At 40.3% G+C, this 27174-nt stretch overlaps 1 protein-coding gene across 6 annotated transcripts in view; it reads right to left on the bottom strand.

Annotated features, from left to right (window-relative positions):
* The window catches only part of HECTD4 (HECT domain E3 ubiquitin protein ligase 4), a 541903-nt gene that overhangs the window by 462568 nt on the left and 52161 nt on the right, over positions 1–27174 (bottom strand). For 5 of the 6 annotated variants that reach the window (XM_029571656.1, XM_029571654.1, XM_029571657.1 and 2 more), the window contains exons 2-5: positions 16847–17364; positions 9004–9093; positions 1314–1444; positions 179–287 (exon numbers count right to left, since the gene is read on the bottom strand). In XM_029571656.1, coding sequence (XP_029427516.1) covers positions 179–287; positions 1314–1444; positions 9004–9093; positions 16847–17364 — 848 coding nt within the window. Of the gene's footprint in view, positions 1–178; positions 288–1313; positions 1445–9003; positions 9094–16846; positions 17365–27174 lie in introns of those variants that run through there. The other variant, XM_029571658.1, reaches the window with a different exon arrangement.

Genomic DNA, 27174 nt, shown 5'->3' on the forward strand with positions numbered 1-27174 from the left:
AAAAAACCAGATTGAGACATTGTATAAAACAATGATTACATTCTGTTTATTGCTGATTTACACTGTCACCAATAAAAGTTTAAATTGGAAAAAAAAAAAAGAAGCCACCATGGAACTAATAACTTACAATATGACAGCATAAGATCAGCAGATAGGTTTTAGAGCTATTGCAGCTTACCGTAAGGTACCATGTAATCCAGACCCCAATTTGCTTATTCCTTTACCAACTGAGTTACTTGTATAAAGGTAAAATCCATCTGCTGCAAGACAGCGCCCCAGGTCTGCATCTATAAAACAGAAAGACTGATTTATAAAACTTCTGTTCAGTAACTTCAGGAGATTCAACACGAGCAATTTTAAATAAACTATTTAATCTATTTTTTATTTTATTTATTTAAAAGAATTTACTACCCATGCCCTCCAATGTTCGGGGCGGGTTACAAAAATACTACTGTCTAGGAATTTGTATAGATTTAATCTACAGTCTTGTATTAAAATTAAAATAAGATCATTGCATCAACATGTTTCCCCTCAAAAAAAAGAATGGTCGACTGGAATTATTTGAAGTCTATATTCAGACACAGCCCAGATAGTAAAGTTAGCTGGATAAACTTATCCAGCTTTGGAGGCATATTCAACAGTGCAGCCACATTACTAAATACAGCAGACTACCTTAATTATTTAGCCATCTAACTATAGCCCGCTATCTTTAGTTCAGCTCTTTGATTCAACCAGCTCAGGCATCTGACTAACTCTGAATACTGAAGTTAGTCAATTAAATTAGATGGCTAATTCAACTCCTCCCAGTTACGCCCCTGGACCCCCCCCCCCCCCCCCAACTTATCTGGATAAATTTCATTTCCTAACTTATTAACCAGTTAGAATTTAGCCGGATAAAGGCTGAATATAGCTGGGTAAGCCATTTAGACGGGTAACTATTAAGTTATCTGTTTAAATGCCTTTTGAAAATGGACCTCATTTATTTAAGAAACTTATATCCCATACTACCATCAGTTCCAGGTGGTAACAGGATAAACAGTCATAAAATGAGCAAAGACATACATATAAAAAGCAAAGGAAAAAAGACAAACAGTAATTGAACTTATATTTTCAGTACTAGAACTATGGTGCAAGTTTTATCATTCCCCAGATAATTATTTGTGCATAATATAATAAACATTACCACAATAAAATATACGAAAAAATATGTAACCCACTGGTATAAAACAGAAAAGGCTATAATACTAGAGCAACATATCACACCAATCAATAACCTTTAATAGTTACCAAGCAATCTAACCAATTTGATTTACCTTTGTTGTCATTGCATGTGCCAGTGTTACTATCTGGAGCAGGCAACATATCTTCAAACCCCCAAGATACTATATGTTTGCCTCCAAGTAAACAGGAGGGTGACCCAGGACCTCCTTCCAAAACCAGAAGCCTTTAAATAGCAGAGAGAGAAAAAAAAACCCAGATGGCTCACAAATTGTTATTCAGCTCATAAAGACGGCAACAATCATTTGTTGCAAAGGGGGCCAATTTCCTTGTGCTAGTAGGAATTCACCCATCATACTTATAAAGTCTGGCAGCTTAATGATCTATGAGAAATGGTTTTCAAGGTTTTGGGTTGCTTTTCTTTTAAGAAGATGCCAATAATGAATTCAGTTATTAAACATATTATTACAGTAGAACACCAAAATGGCTAGCGCTAAGCTCATGTCAGGTCATGGATATTTTTGAATAATGAGCCCCCCACACACACACACACACAATTTTCACAAAATGGGAGATTTTCCTGGTAATGGAAAATACAAAGGTTTGAGAATCAGTGCTCCTTTACTAGGATACAGGATTGTGTGGGTGCAATTAGAGTGAAAACCAAAGGAGGTTTTCTGATTTTTGAGTGTTACTTTAATGCTAAGAATTAAAGCAGCTAGTAGATTCTCTTATTTAGGCTGTGTCTTAGCTACTGCATATACCTTGTATAAATTGCTTTGTTGAAGTGATATTGTTTATACATTGTTTGCTGCTTTGAGGCTTATGGTACTCAAACTAGTTATCAAATAAAGAGATAAATAAAATATATCTAAACTTTTGGATAATGGGAGTTTTCCTAGATAGAATGCAGACTGAAGCACATGATTGTTTTACTTAAAAAAAAAAGGGGGGGGGGAATTTTGGGGTAAAGGCACTCTGGATATAAGGTGCTATACTGTACATAGGAAAAGGATTCATATAGTTGAAGTTCAAAATGTTAGGGTGCTTTGAAAAGGTTTTCCTATGAAGCTACCATTACTGCACTGTGAAACTGCATTGATCAGACTTGTAAAAACTATTAAGGTTGCTAACATGCCAGAATGTGCTTAAATCCTAGAATGTATGCTAGAAGTTAAAATCTATGTCAAAGTTCAGTCAAGTTTCATTCCTACCTTCTGGGCTTATTTTACAAGAAATCATGACTTACAAGAATCCAACCTTATTAACATATGAGATAAAATTATAACACCAATCAATTAGGAAAATGTTATCCAAAAAACTGGCTCATTGTTGTGTAAATTGGAAGTATGATGTATTTAACCTATGGTGTCAACAATGCTCTGAGAGGCTGCTTTTGAATTGCCTTGCACTTTCCTATAATATTCCATGCTTTATCTAAATAGATATTTCTTTAAGCTGCCAATATTGTTTCTTTTGGTGGCCCACAACATAAAGTTGCATATAATGCTTTGTCCAGGCTTCATTTGGTGTTACTGTATATTCAGCTTTTATAAATGCATATGAAAGTGACATCATACAATGAAACAGTATGAAGCTTTGATGAGACCTTACCCCACACTGCTTTTATATTTGTGATAATTCAACCAAATTTCTGCATGCTACCGTACATCCAACTGATGCAGTGCACTTTTCTGCATTATTCTTCTTACAACTGCGGTTAGCAAGAAGTGGATCTGTTACACAACCTCCCCCCCCAAAACACACTGTAATGTAACAGAAAATATAAAACTATGAAACTAATTTACTAAAAACTATAAAAAAAGTTTATAGAAATTATGGGGCGTATATTATGTGCGTAAACCCGAAAACCCGCTCCTGCGCGCGCTGAACTTATTTTGCATAGGCCCGGCAACGTGCACAAGCCCCGGGACGCGCTTATGTCCCGGGGCTTGAAAAAAGGGGTGGGGAGTGGGCGGGGTGGGGGCGGGACTGAGGCCTCCGGCACAGCGGCCGTGCCAGTGTGCACAACCTACGCCTGCCCGGAGGCAGGCGCAACTTATTTAACAAAGTTAAGGGGGGGGTTAGATAGGGCTGGGGGGCGGAGGGAACAGGGAAAGCCATCGGGGCTCCCCTAGGGCTCGGCGCGCGCAAGGTGCACAAGTGTGCACCCCCTTGTGCGGGCTGACCCCAGATTTTATAACATGCGTGCAGCTGCGCACGCATGTTATAAAATCGGGCGTAGATTTGTGCACACCAGGTTGCGCGCACAAATCTATGCCCGCGCATAGATCTTAAAATTCGGCCTTATGGCTCACAGAAAGGTTCATGATCAGCTTAAAAAAAAAATCAAAACTACTTAAACCATTATAGGTCAACAAAAAATTCTGAAAAATATCAAAGTTTTCAATTTAATTTTAAAGAATAGCAATTACAATTTACAGAACATGAGTTTATACAGCTATGGATGATCTTCAATCAATTTTGTAAAGCTTGGTTTTTAACACTGCTTCTGAATGATCAAGATAACATGTTTCTGATGGTCTATAGAGTCAGACTGTACTTGGCTATTTTCAGTTGAACAGAAAAATTGATTTACTGATGTCTGTTTTTGTGCTTTTAACTGTTCTGAGTTTTGTGTGTGTGTGTTACCATTAAGTGTGTTATAATTAATTTTTATATATGTAATTGAGTGTACTTCTATGTATGTTTTGTTCTCCTGACCACAGCCCATGTTGGAAGGAGACAGTTTATAAATGTGAGTAATAAACAGAGTAAATTATGAAGTGGTTCATACAAAGTTTGAGCACTCTGGTTCTATGAATAACATTCTACCCCCATTACAAAATTATTTCCCAAAAGCGTCAACCATATAAGCAACAACAGTATGTTTTTGCCTTAAGAAAACTATTTTTGTTTACAAAAATGGGAATAGAACCCTATTGATTTTCATAGGCATCCGCTTTCTTTTAAACACTGCTTAATGTTATTGACAGTAAAACCATTAGAACGAAACACTTACTGTTCATCTAAATATTGCCCAGCTGGCCATATGCTGCCAGAATTCTGCCTGTGAAGAGGCCCAGCCTTTGTAATAAAATTATTTTGTCTCTTTAAAAAACAAAAAAACAAAAAAAAAAACCTGAAGGACTTGCAGTTAGAGAAATATTTAGTTAAACTGCTATCTACCCACATATAGACAACTCAACTTATGTACCGTCTATTTCAATTCTCCCCCATGCCCTGCCTTAGCTGATTAGCACCCCAGCAGAGGTATGCAGGGCTGTGTTACACTGAATGCTGGACTGTGAGCTGGAGTATGATCACAGGCCCCTCCCTCCTGCAGGTTCCATTTATTCTGGAGAGCAGCACCACACACACCTCTGCTGGGTTACCAATTGCCTGGTTAGGGAAGGGGACATAGAAGGGTGAATGTGGCTATAGAAACAGCTGCAATTGAAGAATATCACCTCCAAGTGGTGCTCCTAAGGGTTGACTATAGATAAGCAAAACTAGTCTTTGGAGGTTAATAACTAGAATAAGCCTTGGGAACATTTCTACATTCTTTTTATAATTTTTTTTTTGTCAAACACCTTCTTCCTCCTCATGGGCTTCCAGTTCAGTGAGGGCCAGACCCTGCAGGGGTTACAATAAGCCATTTCTGACACCATTCCCATCAAGCCCAGTAACAGGCTTCAGCAGAGAGAGGGACAGCATTTCTCTCCCTTCTGACAAGTTTTCCCAGCCAGTAGGGAGTTGCCGTTTTTCAATGACTGAGACTCCCTCTGCTACAGTGGCTGTGGACACTGCCTCTACCCCATCTCACCCCCAACTGGATTGAACTCAACAATTTTACAGAGATATATTGTTTTTCATGACATATAACCACGTTATCCATTCATCTAATGTCAAAATAGGCAAAAGACAGCTGTTGATTGTGGACTAGATTAAAATCATCAAAAGATGTTCAGCGCATCGACAGAAGAGGCATTTAAAAACAATACAAATTAACCTCTGTTACTAAATATAAGCCTCTGCTGTCTTGGATTGATGTTACGAAGGAAAAACTGAACATAAAACTTAAAAGGTTGCCAACAATTCTTTTCCATTTAGAAAAAATGAGAGCAATATAAGTAACATCAGATCCAATACTCAGCAACTCAAGTGCAGCACTGTTTTTTTTCATTCCAATCATGTGTTCCATGAATCACACTGCCTTCCCCTGGCTGCTCCATACACGAGTGCCAATAATAAGCTATTCATCCAGCAGTGAAAAAAAACCTGACACTTCTCTCCTTGACAGATTCATGCTGATTGCAGCTAATAGCTTGGATCCAAAATAAGGTATCTACCACTGAACTTTTATACATCTGGAAGGGCAATGTACTTTAACATTAAAATTTCATAATCCAGTCTGACCAAGGTTCATCAAACCCAGCATTCTGTCTTCGGCAGTGGCCAGTCTGTGTCACAAGTACCTAGCAGATCCCAAAAAGTACATCTATTTATTTCTCATTAAATCACTCCCACATATGGCAACGGCTTTCCCTAGTCTATCTGGCCAATAATGTTTTATGGACTTTCCCTCCAGGAACTTATCCACACCCCTTTTAAACCCAGTTATACTAGATGCCTTGACTATATCGCTACAAGATTCAAAAAATTGGCAATTATAAAAATATAATCACATATTTTCATACATTATACCATAATTAGTGACATATATATTGATTAGAAATGTTTTATTGCATACAAAAATTTTATCTAAACCCTTCAATACATTTTATAATATTTATTCTTCATCGGATACATAGAGTTAAAAATTTTCAAAAAAAACAATCATTAAAAACTACCATTCATACACACATTCATACAATTTAAAAAAATCTCTATGACAATCTCTTACTTCCCTTTCACCAAAAATAGCACAAAGACGCTCTTAGAAACAGCTGTGAGACGGGATTGTAAGAACGCTGAGAAGTTGGGAGCGTATTTTTGCTCTTTTTGGTGAAAGGAAGTAAGAAACGAAAGTAAAATTGAAGAGAGAGAGGATACATTTGGGTGAATTGTTGGAGAAGATTGTTGAAGATTGGTGTTAGTAATGATTCACATTATGCTCCCCTGAAGAAGCCTATTGAGTGCCGAAACATGTTGGGAGTATAAAGGGAGTGTAAAAAGAAGCATCAATTTGTGGGGAAATGGTGTTATAAAAAAAGGGAGCACAAAATTGTCATAGAGATTTTTTTTTAATTGTATGGATGTGAGTATGAATGGTAGTTTTTAATGATTGTGTTTTTTGAAAATTTGATATTCACTCGATGTATCCGATGAAGAATAAATATTGTAAAATGTATTGAAGGGTTTAGATAAAATTTTTGTATACAATAAAAAATTTCTAATCAATATATATGTCACTAATTATGGTATAATACCTCTGGCAACAAATTCCAAAGCTTGATTGTGAATCAAGTGAAAAAAATACTCTCTCCTATTGTTTCAAAGCTGCTACCTTTTAGTTTCATGGAATGTCCTCTAGTCCTAGTAGTATTTGAAAGGGTAAATTACCATTCCCATTTTACTTATTCCACCCTCACTGTGAGTTTATAAACCTCTATCATGTCATCCCTTCTCCAAGTTAAAGAGCCAAAACTCGTTAAAAACTTTCTTCATAAAAGAGCCATTTCATGCCCTTTGTCATTTTTCTTGCCATTCTCTGTATCTTTTTTAGTCGTACTATATCTTTTTTGAGCTGGGGCAACCAGAACTAAATACAATACTCAAGATGCAGTTGCACCATGGACTGATATAAAGAGCCAGAGCCATTCTGAAATTTTCAGTTTTATTCTCCAGTCATTTCTGAATAATTTCTAACATTCTATTTGCCTTTTTCTGACCACCACTGCACACTGAGCTAAGGATTTCACTGTATGGCTCACAATAACTCTAACATCCTTTTCCTGTACGGAATCCAGCATTGTTTACTTCTAGGATAACTTTTCCTTATGCGCATCATTTTCTATCTGTCCATACCAAATTTCATCTGCCATTTTGATGCCCACTTCCCCAGTCTGGCAAGGTCCTTCGGCAGCTCTCTAGTCTGCTCTTGTTTTAACTCAATTTTGTGTCATATGTAAATTTGATCATCTCACTCGACGCCTATTCCAGATCATTTATGTAAATATTAAACATCAGTCCCAGTACAGATCCCTGGGGCATGTCACTATTTACATTTCTCCATAGGTAAAATTGACCACTGAGTCCTACTCTCTGTTTCCTATCTTTTAAACAGTTTCCAACCCCACATTGCCTCCTATCCTGTGATTTAATTTCCTGAGGAATGTCTCGACACCTTTGTCAAATTTCTTCTGAAAATCCTTACATTATAATCAACCGGCTCACCCTTATCCATATGTTTAACAACACCTTCAAAATAATCTAGCAGATTGGTAAGACAAGAATTCCCTTTGCAACACCATGTTGGCTCTTCCCTATTAAGCTACTTTTATCTATATGGACAGTAATTTTGTTTTTAAGAATAGCTTCTACCATTTTGCCCAGCACCAATATCAGGCTCCCCAGTCTAGTTTTCCGGCTAATCCCTGCAGCCCTTTTTAAAAACTTGTGTTCACTGGCCACCCTCCAGGCACAGTGGTTTATTTTAATGATAAGTTACATATTCTTAATAAAAAGTCTGCAATTTCATATTTGAGCTCTTCTAACATTCTGGTTTGAATGCCATCCAGTCCTGGTGATTTGTTAATCTTTAGTTTGCCAAGTTGCTCTATTATTACATCCTCAAATTTCAGAATTATTTGCTTTCATTTCTCTGAATCACCATCTATAAAGATGACAACCAATGTGGGTATCTCCCCAAACATCTTATTCAGTAAAGATCGAAGCAAAGCACTCAATTTTCCTATTATGGCCCTGTTCTCCTCAAGTGCCCCTTTCACCATCTAGTCATCTAGTAATCCAACTGACTCCATGACAGGCATCTTGCTTTTGATGTATTTGGAAAGGATTTTATTATTAATTTTTGCCTCTATGCATCTATGCCAAGGAACACATGACTCATATCAACTTACATTCACACAGTAATTTATACTGGAGCTAAAGAGAAAATTAGAAGTCTTGGGAAAGAAAGGATAAGCTGAAGTATACTGTTAATATTTTAATAATTTCTTTCACAGATCCCAGATCAAGTAGAAGTTCAACAGATGTGTCACAATTTAACTGAAAGAAAAAAAATTGATATTGAATAAAGTCTGAAGTCAGAGCTGATCTCTAGAAAATGCTACACTATACCTATACTCTAATCTATTTCCTCCTAATAGATGTAACGTCCCAAGTTTAGAACTTTTCTTAGATTCACATTAGGAAGTAGAGGTGTTGGTAACGTCATATAGCTTGAGTATCCCCAAAATAGTGTGTGGGTGGTATTCATGGATTTAACCTCAAAGAAATTCCCTTAGAAAATGAGGATGTAAGAAATGCTTTAAGTAACTGTTCTGCTCCTACTAGAAGAAAAATTAACTATAAGAATATTTTGGCAATTTTCCTCAAACTCCCATGCTATTTGGCATTGACACTTTACCTCAGTTTTCCAAAGGTTACAAAGAACCTCAGTGGAGTCTGTTCTAGCATGGTCCTAAGGAAAAAAGACTTAGCTGAAAGGTTAATGGATGTATCTAGGTAAAGTAGGTCAGAAATCTTTTACCATAAATTAATACATGATTTTAATTTAGGAATAGAAAATTATAATATTTTATAAAAATTAGTACCTACCGGTATAGTACATCAGCCACAGGCAAGGACCCTAGGTCATTCTGTTTCTGTAGTAAGTGTACAGTGTGAACAAATGTTTTTAGTGATCCTCTAAAACAAGAAACAAATATAAGTAGTTAACTGTAGCCATGACATCAATTTTGGTAGCTCTTGATTTAGAGAATATTCATTTGAAGCACAAATAAATGCTGAAAGTTGGCAAACTAATGTTAAGTTCCTGTTTTATAGCTGTGTTCTACCAAATACCAATTATATGGCAGCCATCAGATGACTAATGACACTGAGCGAGCAGAGTTAGACATGATTGTTTAAACAAGCTTATCCTGCTCTTAGCCACAGGAGCCACTGAATCTACATATCCATGAGAAAGAGACCTGGGGGAAGGTAGTAAACAAGGCCATGGATTCTGGCTCTCTGACAAAAAGAGTAAATGATATAGTCTGGTGGAAGATAAAAAGGAAAAAAACCAAAAGAATGGTAGCTTCACCGAAAGCTCATTTACTGATTATATATATATATATGTGTGTGTGTGTATGTATACATATACATACACATACATATACAAACAAACACACCTATATATCAAACTTTTCTGCAAATTCTTCAATTTTAACAAACACTGCTAGTCTCTACACATTGCAACTCCAGTCCCTTAAGTAGGCATCCTTAACCTCTTCTAACTCTTCAATATTTCTATAAGATGCACCTCAGAAGTCTGTGTTCATACTAGAGTAGAGAGTTTTTATAGTACAGTTTAATAAAGAAAGCGATAGAAAGACCTGGCTTGAAGACAAAATAGCAGTAATGGGAATAAGAACAGCGAGGAGCAGGTGAGTGGGAGAACATTTCCTTGTATTTTACTCTTAATTTAAATCATTTAGCACTTCCCCTAGAAACAGCAGCGATTCACAAAAAATCATGCGACTTCCATTTACTTCAATATTACATCTATTTATGTTAACTACATATGTAAATTATAAAGATATACTGAATGAAGATTATATGCAACAATGGAAGGAATGGGCTAGTAGCTCCACTAGAACCAAATTTATAATGTACAGACATTATGTATGTTATCACAACAGTCTGGACAATGTACCTTGGTATGACCTATAGTACTGTAAAAAAACAGTAAAGCAAAATTCTATTATAAATTTTTTTTTTCCATAGATTGATGGATGAGTAGGCCATTACATATGGGGCAACATCATCATGCGGCACCAAACGGACTTGTCTCTCCAAGTTAGAAGAGCTTTGCGCTCTACTGAGCATGAGAGGGACATTGCCTCGTGGGCCTCCTCAGTCTATACTAGAGCTAATCTAACTATGTAGTCAAGGCTCCAGGGAGGTGGGTAGGTATTCTATAGCTAATTCATCCTGCTATCTACATAAAACACTGTTTTTGATAAGCAAACTTGCCTTTTCAGTCAATAATCAGGATTGAATTAGCCATTAGATGTGTAGGTGTCCTAAGCTGAGGGTTGCAGCTGAGTGCTTACTTACTATGCAACCCGGCCCTCATCATGAAGAGTGGACTAAAGCAAGCCCATATTTTGCAAAACTACTTGTGCAAGTTTACTGTCAGTCTCTGAGAGGTCATCAAGACGGTAGAGGGAAGTAAAAAGTATGAACGAAAGATCAAGTTGCAGCTTTTAAGATATCTTCAACAAGTACTTCTCGAAGATGAGAAATGGAAATAGCCATGGCTCTCACTTGATGAGCCTTTACAGAGTCTATGATTTGCAGTCCTGCTAAGGTGCAGCAGTGTTGAATACACTCAGTCAGCCTATGGTAACTCGGATGTAGTGGCTTGGAAAGACAGGAAAACAAAGGAAGCAGACTGACTGTTTTCTTACGTGCACTTTTATTTACAGTAAAAGCAAAACAGAAAAAAAAAAGATGCAGCTCACCTTGCTGCTCTGACAGTATTAAACCATCAAGTGCAACATGTCCTCTCAAAGGAAGGCTTCCTCTCTGCTCCCACGGGCCTCCCTCAACCCTCTGGGCCCTGGTCTCTTGTCCCTAGTCTGCAGTGACCCCCCCTAGCCCAGAATCACTTGCAGGGTTGGGACTTAAGGAGGACCAGTACAGATAGCTGTGGCCAGTCCTTTAAGGTGTTCTGAGGGAGTTTCTTATATACTCCCTCACACAGCCAAAGTGCACTTGGCGACCATTACTTCTAGACTGTTGGGGCCATATGACACGAACAGTTGGGAGGTTTCATGATGTGGCTAAGGCCCTTTTGCAGTCCAGAGTATGTAGGGCTTTTTTGCCTTCATGCACATGGGCCTAGGAAAGAAGGTAGGCAATATGATGAATTGATTGATAAGGAAAGACAAGACAACCTGCAGCAGAAACTTCAGATGAGTATGGAGAACCACCTTGTTGTGGAAGAATTACACATATGGAGGATAGTGAATGAGAGCTTGGCGTTCGCTTCACTGTGGTGAGGAAGACCATATTTCATTTCAAATATTTTAGAGAAGCTGACTCCAGTAGCTCAAAGGGAGGCTTCATTAGTGGGAAAGGGCCACATTCAGGTCCCACAAGAACAAATGGCTTTTATGGCAATCTCACGGCGTGTGAGCCCTTGACCGTGCCGTGGCTGACACAGCCTAGCAGGCGAACCCACTAGGCTCACACCAACAACAGGTGGACTCTCTCTTACTGGGACAAGGACTTAGGCTTCACCTGTACCAATCTTTTCCCCCGCAAATTAAGTCCTTGGGTTCTGAGGCCAGCAAAACTTAGGCGAAGAGCCAGAGAAGAGCAAAGTAGTCAGTCGTGGTCCAGGCAGAGGTCAGGCAGCGACAGTGTACAGACAATAATCAGGGCAGAAAGCGATCAAGCGGCATCAATATCCATGCAATGATCAGGGCAAGCGGAGATCAGGTAGTGTTGGTGTAAGGCAATGGTTGAGGCAGGCAGAGGTCAGGTGGTGTCAGTATCCAGGCTATGGTCAGGCACAAGAAAGCAATCCAGAGGATAGACAGGAACAGGAATGGAGCAAAGGCGAAGGTAGGAAGGGTTGGAGCAAGGTAGAGGCAGGAGAACCAGGAATGAGGCAAAAGCAGGACAAGCAGGAACAAGAGACTGGGAGGAAAAGCAACACATACTGCATGCATGGCAGGGGACCTGTTGCTAAGGTTTTAAATACACCACTGTGCTGACATCATAGTAGGATGCCATGAATCTCCTTCCCACTGCGGGGCCCTATTATGATAAGCAGGTGCATACCTGGTGGGGGGGCACAGCGCAACCAGCAGTCCGAGTGATGGCAGCATCCTTACCATAAAGAAATGCTGGCAGCATACTGAATGAGTCAGCTGGTCAAAGGGCTGGCCCATGGCCAGCTGGTCAAAGGGCTGGCCCATGGCCAGCCCGTCATTACAACCAGGGGCTTGACATGCCATAGACTTTTCATGAAATGAAGTATCAGTGGAAGGGATCGAGATGGCTGCCGACTGAAAGTAAACTCTGAAGAACCTTCTGCTATTGCATACAAATATTTTTACCTCTACATCTTTTCTTCAGTGTTCTTATGGGAAAGAGGAAGGGTAAAGCCTGTGTGTATCTAGAATTATCGGCTACATCTACACTAACAGACCCTATGGATCATCACCTCCTTCAGCACACTGACCCTCTATTGAGCTCCATTGAGCAGTCATTGGACCCCTTGCTGGGTGAAGGAACAAAAGGCGAAGTCTCCCGACTCAGAAATCTCTCTTCCTTTGGAATTACGCTGTCCTCCTCCTCAGCCCAGACCCAGAACAAAGGCATTGCTTCAGCAGAGTCGCAGCTCAATGACTTCACACCGTTGATCAGTCTGGTAATGGGGAATAATTGGGTGGAGGAGCTGAGTGCTGAGATGTGGAAATTTCACAGTTATCCGAGGGAGCCCAAGTTTTGCTGCCAGCGGCATGAGGAGTCGAACAATTTAAAGTACAATCTTTTTTGCCTTCCTAGGCCCCCATATATTACTTTGGATGCCACTTGGGATGCTATTACAAATTTATCTTCTCAATTGGGTCAGTTTGTATCCTAGGACCTTCCCTGCAGAGTACAAAAGAACAAGTTTCTGTTTTATCTCAGAGGATGGAAATGTTGGATTCCTGAGAAATCACCATATAAGGATCATTAGCTGCTGTTTCTAAGGGTCACCTAGTTCTGCAAAATAAACTTGAGAATTTAGAAAATGCTGTTCACCAGCACAACATTCATATTATAAACTTTCCCAAGAAAAGACCCATCTCCATGGAATGTTTTGTAAATATCATCTTGAAATTTTGAAAATTCCTGAAAACCTATTACCACCTGTTTCACATGTTTACTATCTACCTCCTCTTCAAACATCTGCACAGGAAGAAAGTGACACAAATCTCGACAGATGATTCTCATTTGTCTTCTTTACTGGAAAAATCTTCAAAGAATGGGGTTATGCCATCTACCCTTATTGTCATTCTTGCTCTTGATTCTGACAGGGATTTTATCATGAATTAGTTTTTTTGTAATAGAGAAGTTCCTTTTTTTGGCTTTAAAGTTTGTATTTTTCCTGATGTTGCTAAGGCAACTCAAGTAAAGAGGAAGAGATTTCTAATATTAAGAACTGTTGTAATTAGTTTGGGACTGAACAACAACATGCCAACCATACTGTCCTAACAATAATTATCCCAATCAAAAAAGGAACAGTGAAAAAATATATGTTTCTACAACCTTCTTAGGCGAATCTATGCCCATGTTGTCAAAGGTCTGTATAGGTGTCAGCAAGCTGGGAATATGTGTAAAACTTCTCAGCACAATAGAGAAATATCTCGGATCTCTCGTCATTCACCCAACAGCCCCTTAAAAGGTGAATGATCAAGAGGTCCAGGATTCTTCTCTATCGTGCTGAGAAGTTTTACACATATTCCCGGCTTGCTGACACTCATACAGACCTTTGACAACATGAGCATAGATTCGACTAAGAAGGTTGTAGAAACATTTTTTTCACTGTTCCTTTTTTGATTGAGGTAATTAGTTTGGGTGCATTATTCTGGCTTTATTTTCCTTGCGAACGTGTGGTAAAATTTAAGGGGGTAAAATGTCTTTTTTAATCCTTCTCAACCGACTACTTTTCTTACCTCTAAGCAGCCACAGATGACCTCCTCTCATCACTTGAGACATTATATGGAAAGTTGTACGAGATATGCATACCAGATCTGTTTGGGCCATGCCGGAGCTATGAGAAAATAAGCAAGATCCTGAAAACCTTCTGCATTGTTCTAGTGACAAGTGGTAATGGTAGAAAAGTGTACCTAATCAAGGAGAAAAGCATCTTGAACTAGTCAGTGATCATTTGGTTTGTGTTCTGCTGTGATGAAACTAGGTCCACCAACAGTAGACTCCATAAACTGGAGTTCATTAGCCACTGATTGCTCTAGAGAACAGCGTGTGGTTGAAACACTCTGCTGAGTCAATTTGCCAGTGTGTTGGAGATGCCCAGCAGATAGGTGGTCTATAGAACAGCTCAATTTATTTCTGCCCAATTCCATATTTTTAGGGCTTCTTGGCAGAGAGGCTATGATCCCGTTTATCCTTGCTTGTTAACAAAACATTACAACCTGTCTGTCTGAATCAGTATGTTCTTCTCTTGAAGATATTATGCAAATATTGATTGAGAGTATATGATTGTTCCCAGCTCTAGAAGACTGATTTGATAGAAGTTTCCTTGAAGAATCTGGAGGCTTTATGTTCGAAGGATTCCTGTCTGTGCTCCCCACAGGAGACATCCATTGCCCGAACCACTTGATAGGTGAGAGAGCAAAGAAAGACTCCTTCCTTGAGAACTTGCGAGCGTAGCCACCACCTTAACTCTAGTTTCATGATTGCTGCAATTTTGCACTCGAGACAACAGTTGAGTTAGTTAATCTCACTGGGTATATAGACCCCAATGGAGGTAACAGATGTGAAGACGGGTCACCAGAACCTCATGGATTGCCACTGCCATGTGGCCAAGGACTACCAGGAGCCGTCTGATGGACTACTATGGAGAAGAGAGGAGGTTACGGATGAGTGACATCATGCCTGCCTGTCGGGAAGCAGGAATACTCTTTTCTGTATCAAGTTTATCCAAGCCCCAATGAATTTGAGTTTCTGAATGAACTCTATGCTAGATTTCTCAAAGGTGATCAGGAAACCTAAGAGATACAGAAGAGCTATGGTCGAGCTCAGAGAGTGAAGCACTTCGTCCCTTGATTTTGCTGTGATAAACCAATCGTTCAGATACAGGAAGACCTGCATAACTTGTGTGAGGCGGTGGTGTGCCATGCCTCTGTCACAGACTAGAGGGTAGACTCACAGCAGCTAACAGTCAGGACCAAGGCACCCGAATAGAATCAGGTGGCAGAAGCACAGTCAGTCAGGCAGGATTGAGGCAGGCAGAGTTCATGTTTCGGCAGAAGGCAGGCCAAAATCAGGCAGGCAACTGGTGAGAGAAGGCAAGCCAGTGTCAGGAATGAAGCCAGGTCACAGAAGGAAGACAGCAAAAGGACAGCAATATACAGGAATGTACAGAACCAAAATCTGTTACCCAGGCATAGGCTCAGAGGATTGAGCTTCCTTTTATAGGAGTAGTGATGATGTCATCAGGGCACACCCACAGAAACTCCTGTGCACTGGGCCTATAAAACTACTGAGTAGGTGAGGGCCCCAGGCACAGCTGCAAGATACAGCAAAGGATCAGGACACAGAAGCCCATGCTGGACTCAGGACTTTGAGGTTCAGGATGCCAACTGCTGTGCAGCACCTCATAATCAGCAGCGTGTTACAACATCAAGTTCCTCAGCAATCCATGCATCAACTGAATCTGTGGAAGACGCACTGGGCAAGTCAGTGCACCATGCATAACCGATATTGTTGGTGTCAACAGTGCTGATGATGGCTGCGTCAACAGTGCCAGTGCTGATACACATTGCTTAGAATGTTTGTGCTTCAACACAGGTTGCGATGGCTCTAGCGATTGATGCCGCTTTGTCTTTGACACAGGGCAGCTTGTGGAACTTGACCCCATGGCTTCGGTCTGAGTGGATGGGGGAGTTTTTGAGGAGCTCCTACTCAACTTTTTTTTTGGCGAGGCAGACAAGGCTGCACTGCAGGACAAGGAGCTACTGTGACTCCAGAGAGATTTATATAATTCCTTGATAAGTGCCCTGGACCTCTGTGAGCATGGGGAAATATGTCTACAAGTATAGCAGTTTTTCTGGTCATATTCTGGACTAAGGCATTGGTAAAAAAATTGTGCCCCTCAGATACAGCTTTTGAAACCAGACATGGTAGAAGAGAAGGCCACACTTGGACAGTATGATTTATTTTTTTTTAGTAGCACTGTAAAGAGATGTTGTGGAGCTGCAGAGGCAGGAAGACAACTTAAGAAACAAATTAAGAAAAATTATAGAATTGAAAAAGGTTTTAAGGATTTTTACAGAAAATTTTGAGAGAGATAGAGTTCACATCCTTGCTGTGCTCAGACAAAAAATGACCAAGGAGACTTATGTTGTGACACTCCTGCACATGCTCAGTAAAGCTCAAAGTTCTACTAACTTGGAAAGACGAGTGTTTGGTACCACTGGAAGACATCACTCCCACATGTAATGGCTAGTTCAGCCTGCTCATCAATGGAAAAACTGATCTACAAGAACATTTCATGTACTCTTTTGAAAATAAGTGTATGCTAAGCAAATAAAAACAGACTAGCATCTTGTCATTTTTTGTTCTCTTCTGCAAGTGATTATAAAAAAACTTTGTTGTACCAGTGACTTTCCAGTTCATACAAGTCAACCTCAATTTAACAATTTAATTGTCTTACCGTGCACAAGCCAAGGCAACAAGGGCAGCAGCAGAATTTTCTTTTTGTTTATATGGGATCTGTTGGCCAAAGGCAGAACTTTCCTCCAACCACGAGCAGAGTAAAGATTCAATCCCATTGAGACAGTCAGCAGGTTCTTTAGTCAAACTCAAGGGCTGGCAGTCCCGAAGGCAATTCAGTAGCACCTCAGCAGTTATGTTACAAAGAGAGGGGTCTGTTCGAGACTGAGACTGAATAAGGGGAAAAACCAACAAGAGCCCCATTCGAGAAGTAAAAGGTGCCTGCTCAGGTTGCTGTAACAAACCTTGACGCTTGAGTAAAGCTAAAGTTTCTTCATCACTAGAGCTTTCCCTTTCATGTTGCTCTTCCATGGCCAGCTGTCGCTGAGCATTCCAAAGTCCACGTAATGCATTGAGACGATATTCAAGCAGTCGGGCATAGGCATTGCTCTGGTTCCCACATACAGCACGCAAACGTTCTGCTAGCTCAATTGGGTTCTTGGTCTCAAAGGTTAAAATCTAAACACAGAGAGGAGGAAATTTGCACATTATGAAATACATTAATTTTATGTGCTTCAACTTTGATTGTTTTCATTCATAGTTCCCATCTCTTCTTTATATTCTCCATGGTTTCCTCCTAATCCTGAACACTTAACAAAAAGGCCTTCCTACAAATATAACCTGACCAGAGGTAATTTAAATAAACAACTATGGGAGTTTGAGGGATGCCCTGAAACTAAATGGTTTCCTAGAGTAAGTCATGCATTTCAAGAGTTTTTCCATTTTTTTTCCTTTAACCTTCCACATCTTGCTCTGTCCAAGAAAGCAAATACTCAGTAGTAGGCTCCCATCAACCGTGTTCTTTAAAGGTTACCTTAATAGTACCACTTGACTCTGCTTTGTCACTGGGACTTTTATAGCAATATCAGCATAGCACAAATGTACGAAGCAGGTGATCAGGCTGAAACTAGGAAGACTCCCACAACAAAAGACTCAACAGGCAAACTAGACTTTTTGGGATCAGATAGTAGCTTTAAAATTTGTAGCACTCACTGTCTGGGGCACTGAACACCCTCAGTCATTTTTATATTAACTGAACGGAGAAGGCACTATCCCTGCACACAAAGATATGAGATCTTCAGTCACTGAAGCAAAGGGTTCCTTCAAATCAATGAGACAATACCCATTATGCCTGGCCTACTTTTTTCTGTTCTCACTATAAGTATACCTATGATATTATTTATATTCAATAAACAATGTTTGATTTGTGCATTGAGTTTCATGTCTCAATTACTCTAAAACACACAATGCATATTGGCCTGGAAGGAAAAAGGAAATATTTGATTTACCTGAAGGTGTGAATTATTTAATTAGGTGTTTTGCATTATATAATCCTCCTGACATTTATTCTTTAAAATCTACCAACCTTCCTGCTCTGGGAGTAAGCTTACCCTTGCAGCAGCTTGTTTCAGATAAGTTAGGTTTAAATGTGGTAATTGCAGGAGTAATAATTTGTCTCAGTTTAATCTACAGGTACTTGTTTGTGTCTTATCTGAATTGAGCACTCTACAAGGCCGGATTCAGGCCTAGATACATACCTAGGGCACCAAATTCTAAAGGCACCCAAAACTGTACTGTGAGCATTTTGAAAATTGCCCAAGTCTTCGTTCTCATTTTATAAGTTGTTATAAATACAATGAAATAAACAAGAATGTGTCAAAGTTTGTGATTTTTATAGTTATTATGTATATACTTGTTGTTTCTACTGAACTCATGGGATCATGCAGAATATACATTTTTTTTTAAATAAATTGGAATTACTATGGAAAGGTGGAATATAAATGTAAAAATAAATACATAAGCAGCAGTTCCAATAAAATAAAAATATATAAGAAACAGAAAATAAATGCAAGTATTAAGCTTGTCTTCTTAAAAAAAAACACTTGTTTGATCCAGCTTAAGAAAAATATCAGAATACTTTCATAAATTAATTTTATGTTTTAGCACAATTTCTAAAATTTGTATACGCCTTTCCGACAAGTGCTCAAGGTGGGAAACAATAAACATGGCAATATCAAATTATAACTGACAAAAAAGCAGCATAAAATAATCTCAGTAACGGAAATTGCAAAAAAGTTAGATAAAATGATCGTGAAGCCAATCCTATGTCACTATATATAAGTACTGATGTTGAAAAGAAAGATCATAAACTAAAATTATAAATCATAAAAAATGACAGAATTAATTAAATTATAAAACCACTCATTGAACTGTGAGGCATTAGAACAAATATACCATATTTAATAATACTGCCTCATAAGAACATGAGATATGTCATAATGGGTCAGGCCAAGGGTCCATCAAGTCCAGTATCCTGTCTCCAACAGTGGCCAATCCAAGTCACAAGTACCCGGTAAGTACCCAAACATTAAATAGATCCCATGCTACTAATGCCAATAATAAACAGTGGCTATTCCATATTGATTAACAGCAGTTAATGGACTTCTCCGGAGGAACTTATCCAAACCTTTTTTTAAACCCAGCTACACTAACTACTTTAACCACATCCTTTGACAACAAATTCCAGAGCTCCTTTTATTCAATCACAAATAGATACCAACAGGTACTAAACAAGCATGCAAGAATGTGAAACAAAACTATTTTCCACAAAAAGTATAAAATAAATATAAAGCTGGGAGGACAAAAGGTTGTATCGAAGGTTTGTACACTATCAGATCAAACATCAATGCTCCTATGGTATTTGTTGTTCAAACAGATGCAATTTCTGTGCTACTGGTGTCTGCATTTGCAGTCATTTATTTATTTTTTATTTATTAAGGCTTTTATATACCGACTTTCTTGATACAAATCAAATCAATTCGGTTTACAATGAACTAAGCAGAATATACAATTAACCAATCAACAAGAGATACAGAGCATACAGTTACATTATAACAAGGAAGCCTTAACTTGGAGTAGGAAAATAAAGAAGGGGTGAGCGGAGCAATAAATATATAAATAAAATGAAATAAAATAGAATAAATACTATATACAGAAGAGGGGGCAAGGGGCCAACCTCTCTTTAATGGATATTATGCATGAAAAATGTGGAGAATTTTGTTTACAGAGATGTGTGGTGTACAATTCTAGATCAGGGAATGGAGTTTGTAGTGGGGAAGGCTTGGCTGAACAGCCATGTCTTTAGTTTCTTTTTAAAAGTTGTTAGACAAGTCTCCAGTCTGAGGTCCGGAGGCATGGCGTTCCACATGGAAGGGCCTGCGGTAGAAAAAGACCGGTCTCTGAGGTATGCGTGGTGCACTAATTTGATTGTAGGAACGTGTAAAGATCCCTTGTAAGCATCCCTTAAAGGCCTGGCTGTCGAGTGCAGTCTGAGAGGATGTGACAGGTCAAGCGGGGTTTGATGGTGGATATTTTTATGAATGATTGTGAGAAATTTATGGAGGATCCGGAAATTTACTGGGAGCCAGTGGAGATCTTTTAGAATGGGAGAAATATGCTCTCTCCGATTGGTATTTGTCAAAATCCTTGCCGCTGCATTTTGTAGCAGCTGGAGCGGTTTAATGGTAGAGGCTGGAAGACCATGCAGAATGGAGTTGCAATAGTCGATCTTAGAGAACAGAATGGCTTGGAGGACGGATCTGAAATCGTAGTGGAATAGGAGCGGTTTGAGTTTTTTGAGTACTTGTAACTTGTAAAAGCACTCCTTAGTAGTGTGTTTTATAAAATGCTTTAGGTTCAGGTGACTGTCGATTAAGACTCCAAGATCTCTGGCGTGTGATATATGTGGAATATTTTGTGATTGGAGAAGTATGGGACTACCTTCTGGAGTAATTAGCAAGAGTTCGGTTTTAGAAGTGTTGAGCACAAGGTTGAGGCTGGATAAGTAGTGGTTTATAGTTTGTAGATGAGAGTTCCATAACCTGAGTGTTGAGTCCAATGATTTGGATATAGGGATTAAAATTTGAAGGTCATCTGCGTAAATATAAAATTTGAGTTTGAGGTTTGAAAGTAGGTGGCAGAGGGGTAGAATGTAGATATTAAACAGGGTGGGTGAAAGGGAGGAGCCCTGGGGGACGCCATGTCCCCCAGGGCTCCTCATGTGGAAACAGATTATTGGGCATTAGTTAAGAACATAAGAAATTGCCATACTGGGTCAGACGAAGGATCCATCAAGCCCAGCATCCTGTTTCCAACAGTGGTCAATCCAGGCCACAAGAACCTGGCAAGTACCCAAACACTAAGTAGACCCCATGCTACTGATGCCAGTAATAGTTACAAATATCAGCATCCATTCCTTAATGGATTCATTCTTACTAACGTTTGGTTATATTTATTCATAAATTTTAAATTGCCTTTACCAAATAGCACAAGGCAATGTACAAAAATAAGCAAAAGGTTCCATAAATGAACTGAATACAAACATAGGACACACAAATTAACATACAGACTCAGCAAACAAACAGTATACAATAAAAATGCTAAAATCTTAATGCCACGTTACAAGAAGCCAGGACAGCAGATTTCCCTCTGCACCAATCTATCAGAAAGAGCACCACACAGTTGGAACAGCAGATATAAAGGAATAAGAACAGGTCCTAACCAATTTAAAATCTTCTTTAAAAGAAAAAAAACCAAAACTTTAGATCTCAATGACTGAAGTGATTCCTCAGGTAATCAGGGCCTAAGCCCTTCAAAAGCTTTAAAAACAAGAAAACAGAAAACCATAAAAGCTTAAAACGAACAAAATAATACAGGTAACCAATGAAGATCATGTATGGTTGGTGTGATGTGAGACCTACAATCACTGCCTGCAACCAGCTGTTGCAGATTGTACAAAACCCTGAGACACTGTCATGGGGTGTGAGTCCTTGGCCTGTAGCAGAGTTGATGCTACCCAGCTTGAGAGGCACAAGCTAGGTCCATGACGACAGCAGACAGGCACACTACTGGCTAGGAATGAGAAGAGGCTACACCTATACCAGCCTCTCCCCCCCGTGGGTTGAGCCTTTGGGTTCTGAAGACAGCAGGGCTTAGAAGAATGTCCATATCTGGATGAGCAGTCCAACGATCAGGGCAAGCAGTGGTCAGACGGCATTAGTATCTGATCAAGGAAGGCAGCAGTCAGGAAGAGTCAGTATCCAGGCAAGGGTCAAGTTAGGCAGCAATCAGGCAGTCAGTATACAGGCAAGGGTCAAGGCAATGAGAGATTAGTCAGAGAAAAGACAAAGGAGGTCACGCGATGTGGTGAGCTGAGGCAGATGTTTCCCTCTTGGCGCCACGCTGCCACAATCAACTGCAATCTATGCTTTGCAAATGACCCTGAGAGAGACAAATTTGTTTTGTTGATAGTTCGCTATATGCAGATATCACCACCTGTGATGCCTGCAAAGGTAGGGAAAGAGAAGGAAAAGAATTGTGGGCCAGAGACCAAAATTGCAAAGGTGCAAGAGCAAGCTGGCGAGAGGCTGGAGAATCTCTTCTGCAGAATCTAACAGAAGTAGAGAGATAGGGGATGCCCTGCAAGAGGTTCTGTTCAAACAAATAGTAATGGAACCCACGAGAGAGGGAGTTATAATTGATCTAGTGCTCACTTATGGGGATAATGTCTCTAATGTCCAGGTGGGTGTCCACCTCAGCACCAGTGATCAAACACTATGGTCTGATTTGCAAATAGGATCCGGAGATTAACACAAAGACCATGTTTTGAACTTCAAAAAACTAGTCTTTATAGAAATGGGGAAGTATCTGGAGGCAGAACTTGAAGACTGGGAGAAAATGGGAGAGGTCGAACAACAGTGGGTCAAACTAAAAGGAGCAATTACAAAAGCAACAAATCTTTCCTAATTAGGAACGGAGGAGTTGCAAAGATTGCAACAAAGTTCAAAAGGAGGAGTTGCAATCTTTGCAACTCCTCCTTTCCCTCCCCCATGCAACCCTTTCAACTCTTCATTCCCCTCCCTATATGCAATATACAACCCCTATCCCCTCTATACATTCCATCTTCATCCCCCCCTACCCCCTTTCTTTCTTTCCCCCTACTCCATCCCCCATTCATTTCTCTCAGTACCATCTCAGTTATCCAGCAACCTCTATTTAAGTCTCTCTATTTAAGCCTCATTCATTATATAGTTTATTTCATTTTATTCACTGTTTTCCTATAAGTTCTATGTAAAGCCTCTGTTTTGCTGATTTTGAAGTTATAATGTAAACCGAACTGATGTTATCCTACGAAGTCCGGTATATAAAAGCCACAAATAAATAAATAAAATAAATAAATATCTGTTAGAAAAGTAAACAAAAAGAAATAGGAAATCAATCTGGCTCACAAAGGAGGTGGCTGATGTAATAAAAGCAAAAGAAGCATCGTTTAAGAAATATAAAGGATCCCAAAAATCATGGAAACTGTTATAAAGAATAAAATCACAAAACATTTAGAAAGACATGGTTTGATGGGACACAGCCAACATGGATTTATCCAAGGGAAGTTTTGCCTCACAAATCTCCTACATTTTTTTGAAGGGCTAAACATGTGGATAAAGGTGAACCGGTAGATGTGGTGTATTTGGATTTTCAGAAGGCGTTCGACAAAGTCCCACATGAGAGATTTCTAAGAAAACTAAAAAGTCATGGGATAGGAGGCGATGTCCTTTTGTGGATTGTAAATTGGTTAAAAAAGACAGGAAAGAGAGCAGGATTAAATGGTCAGTTTTCACAGTGGAAAAAGGTAAACAGTGGAGTGCCTCAGGGATCTGTACTTGGACCGGTGCTTTTTAATATATATATATATATATATATATGATCTGGAAAGTGAGGTGATCAAATTTGTGGATGACACAAAATTATGCAAAGTAATTAATCTCAAGCGGATTGTGATGAATTGCAGGAGGACCTTGCAAGACTGGAAAATTGGGCTTCCAAATAGCAGATGAAATTTAACATGGACAAGTGCAAATTGATGCATATAGGAAAAAATAACCCTTGCTGTAGTTACACAATGTTAGGTTCTATCTTAGGAGTTACCAACCAGAAAAGATATCTAGGCGGTAGTGAATAATACATTGAAATCGTCGACCCAGTGACCTGTAGCAATCAAAAAAGCAAACAAAATGTTAGGAATTATTAGGAAGGGAATGGAAAATAAAACAGAGGATGTCATAATGCCTCTGTATCGCTCCATGGTGAGACCGCACCTTGAATACTGTGTGCAATTCTGGTCACCGTATCTCAAAAAGGATATAGCTATACTGGAGCTGCAGAGAAGGGCAACCAAAATGGTAAGGGGCATAAAACTTCAGTTTGGAGGGGGGATATGATAGAAGTCTACAAAATTATGAAATAACTTGAACAAGTTAATGTAAATTGATTATTTACTCTCTCAGATAATAGAAGGACCAGGGGGCACTCCATGAAGTTAGCAAGTAGCTCATTTAAAACAAATCAAAGACAATTCTTTTTCACTCAGCGAATAGTTAAGCTCTGGAATTCATTGCCAGAGGATGTGGTTACAGCAGTTAGTGTAACTGGGTTTATAAAAGATTTGGATAAGTTCCTAGAAGAAAAATCCATAAACTATTAAGATAATTAATAAACAATAGTAGCTTGCGATTTATCTAATGTTTGGGTACTTGGTAGGTACTTGTGATGTGGCTTAGCCACTGTTGGAAACAGGATACTGGGCTTGATGGACCTGTGGTTTGACCCAGTATGGCATATCTTATGTTCTTATGGCAGAAAGGTCTTGCCCTGAGCTGTGTCTAGCAGGGCTCCTAAGAAGTCCAATTGAGGTTACGGACTGAGATGAGACTGAGTAGTTGAGATCGAACCCTAGTGACTCCAACACCCAAATGGTCAAGCGCATGGACCTGGATGCCCCTGCCTGAGATGTGCTCTTGACCAGCCAATCATTCAGATAGGGAAAAACATGCACTCCCAGTCTGCAGAGATGCACCGCCACCACGACCAGGCATTTTGTGAATACCCGTGGGGCGGACACAAGCCTCAAAGGCAACACCCAGAACTGGAAGTTCTGTTCCCCCACTACAAACCAGAGATACTTCCTGTGATCATGGAAGATCTTGATGTGGGTGTATGCATCCTGTAGATCAAGGGAGCATAGCCAGTCCCCTTTTTGCAAGAGGGGAATCAAGGTGCCCAGGGAAACCATGTTAACTTTTCTCATTTCAGAAATTTGTTCAAGACCCTCAGGTCTAGGATGGGATGAAGTCCTCCTGTTCTCTTTGGAATATGGAAGTTCCTAGAGTAAAATCCGTGCCCTCTTTGCCGAGATGGAACTCACTCGACTGCTCTGGCCATTAAGAGAGAGGAGAGCTCCACTAGCAGTATTTCCTGATGCACTACAGTCCCCCAATAGGGGCACGGAGGGCAATTTGGTGGGACACCCGATAGATTTAATAGGTATCTATGATGGACAGAACCCACTGCAGCCCACTGCAGCCTGCTCCCGAACAGAGGGTCAATCGCCTCGGTTACATGCAACTGGCTGATATTCCCTGAGGCCCAGTTGAAACCCCGTCCCCAGGTTTGACTGAGGAGCTGGCTGGGGCTTGGGAGCTCTCTACCGCCTGGGATGGCCATGAGAGCTCTGATGATGAGGACGGGATCGAGGAGACAGAGGATATTACTCTGGTGAAAGGAGGACTTCCTTGGTCTCTGCTTCTTTGGTCTCCTGGACGATACTAAGATCTGCGCCAGAGTGGATACGTCTGAAGGAGTAGAGAGAATGAAAAGTGATTTAAGAAAGCTTGGTCAAAGATTTGGCAGCTAGGATTCAATGCTAAGAAGAGTCATGCATCTGGGGAGCAGCATTCTAAAAGAGCTTTATGTGATGGACGGTGAAAGACTAATGCGCACAGACTGGGAGAAGGACCTTGTTGTGATAGAGTCCAATGATCTGAAGGCGGAGAAACAATGTGATAAGGTGATAGCTAAAGCCAGAAGAATGCTGGGCTGCATAGACAGAGGAATAACCAGTAAGAAAAAAAAAAAAAGGAGGTGATAATGCAGGTCCCTGGTGAGGCCTCACCTGGAGTAGTGCGTTCAATACTGGTGCCCATATCTCAAAAAGAATAAATACAGGATAGAGGTGATCCAAAGAAGAGCGACCAAAATGGTGAGGGGTCAGCATTGGAAGACTTATGAGGAGAGACTGAAGTTAGGCTTGACGCTCCAGCTCCTCCTCGAACACTGCCTATGCCAATACCAACTAGGATGGAGGAGGAGTGGCCATATCTTCCTTGGATCCTCAAGAGGGATCGGTGATTGGCCACAGGACCGGTGGAGACCATTGCGGACCCCAGGCATCAATGGACTGGTGCTTCTCGCCTCAGGGGCATCACAGCAAAATCCATGCACCCCCATGCCAGGCACTGTGTATCAACAGGGACTGGTGTCAATGCTTTTTGGTCTTCCCACAAGGCTCAGCCCGATCTTTTCCCGTTGCCGAGATTAAAGATGATGAACCTGGCATCCTTGATCCGGAGGAGATCTATATTGGCCAGTTTCCGGCGCCCCCAACCACTGGTGCCCTCAACGGAACAGACAGTCCCACCGATGTTGATGGCAAGGTGTCCATCGGTGTGGCTCCAAGGTCCTTAGATGCCGATACCACCAATGCCAACGTCGATGGGTCAGACTTCGACCCGAAGAAGTGCTCCATCTTGTCAAGTCAATGCCGACGTCCCTTGGGGGTCATCAGGTTGTAAAAGCGGCAACCCCAGATGTCATACGTTGCCCCCAGGTAGAGGATGCAGACTTCATGCGGATCGGTGATCGACATGGTCCGGGAGCATCAGCAAAAACCAGACATGGCCATGACGTAGCAAAACTAAAGGGCCAAAAGACAGGACTGTGGCGGCGGGCATCAATGACCTGCAGGCACCGAGGCACTGCCACAACGGGGGAAAGCAATCGCAAAAGTAAACTTACCCGAAGACATGGAACACTGACTTGGGACACTATGGGAAGGTACTGAGAGGAACCCGGAGACAGAACAGAGACAAAAAAAAATCACGAAAACGTGAAATAGAAGTTTTCCCACTAGGCCAAAAAGCCAAAATTTTTAAGAGCTCAATCAACCATGAGGCTCACAGTTCCACGGAAAAGAAGAGACTGAAGAGGGACCCTGTGTGGACGCGTGGTATAAAGGTATCTTTAATGGAGCTAAAGGATTGCTTTGAAAAGATCAAGACTGTGCAAAAATATCTTAATGTAGGAGATCCCGTTTAAATCTTTGTGGCAGATATATATCTCTCAAGTGAGAGCCTTTTACATGGGAGTTACTGGCTCCAG

The sequence above is a fragment of the Rhinatrema bivittatum genome, chromosome 11 (genome assembly GCF_901001135.1).
Source record: "Rhinatrema bivittatum chromosome 11, aRhiBiv1.1, whole genome shotgun sequence".
Classification (NCBI taxonomy): Eukaryota; Metazoa; Chordata; class Amphibia; order Gymnophiona; family Rhinatrematidae; genus Rhinatrema; species Rhinatrema bivittatum.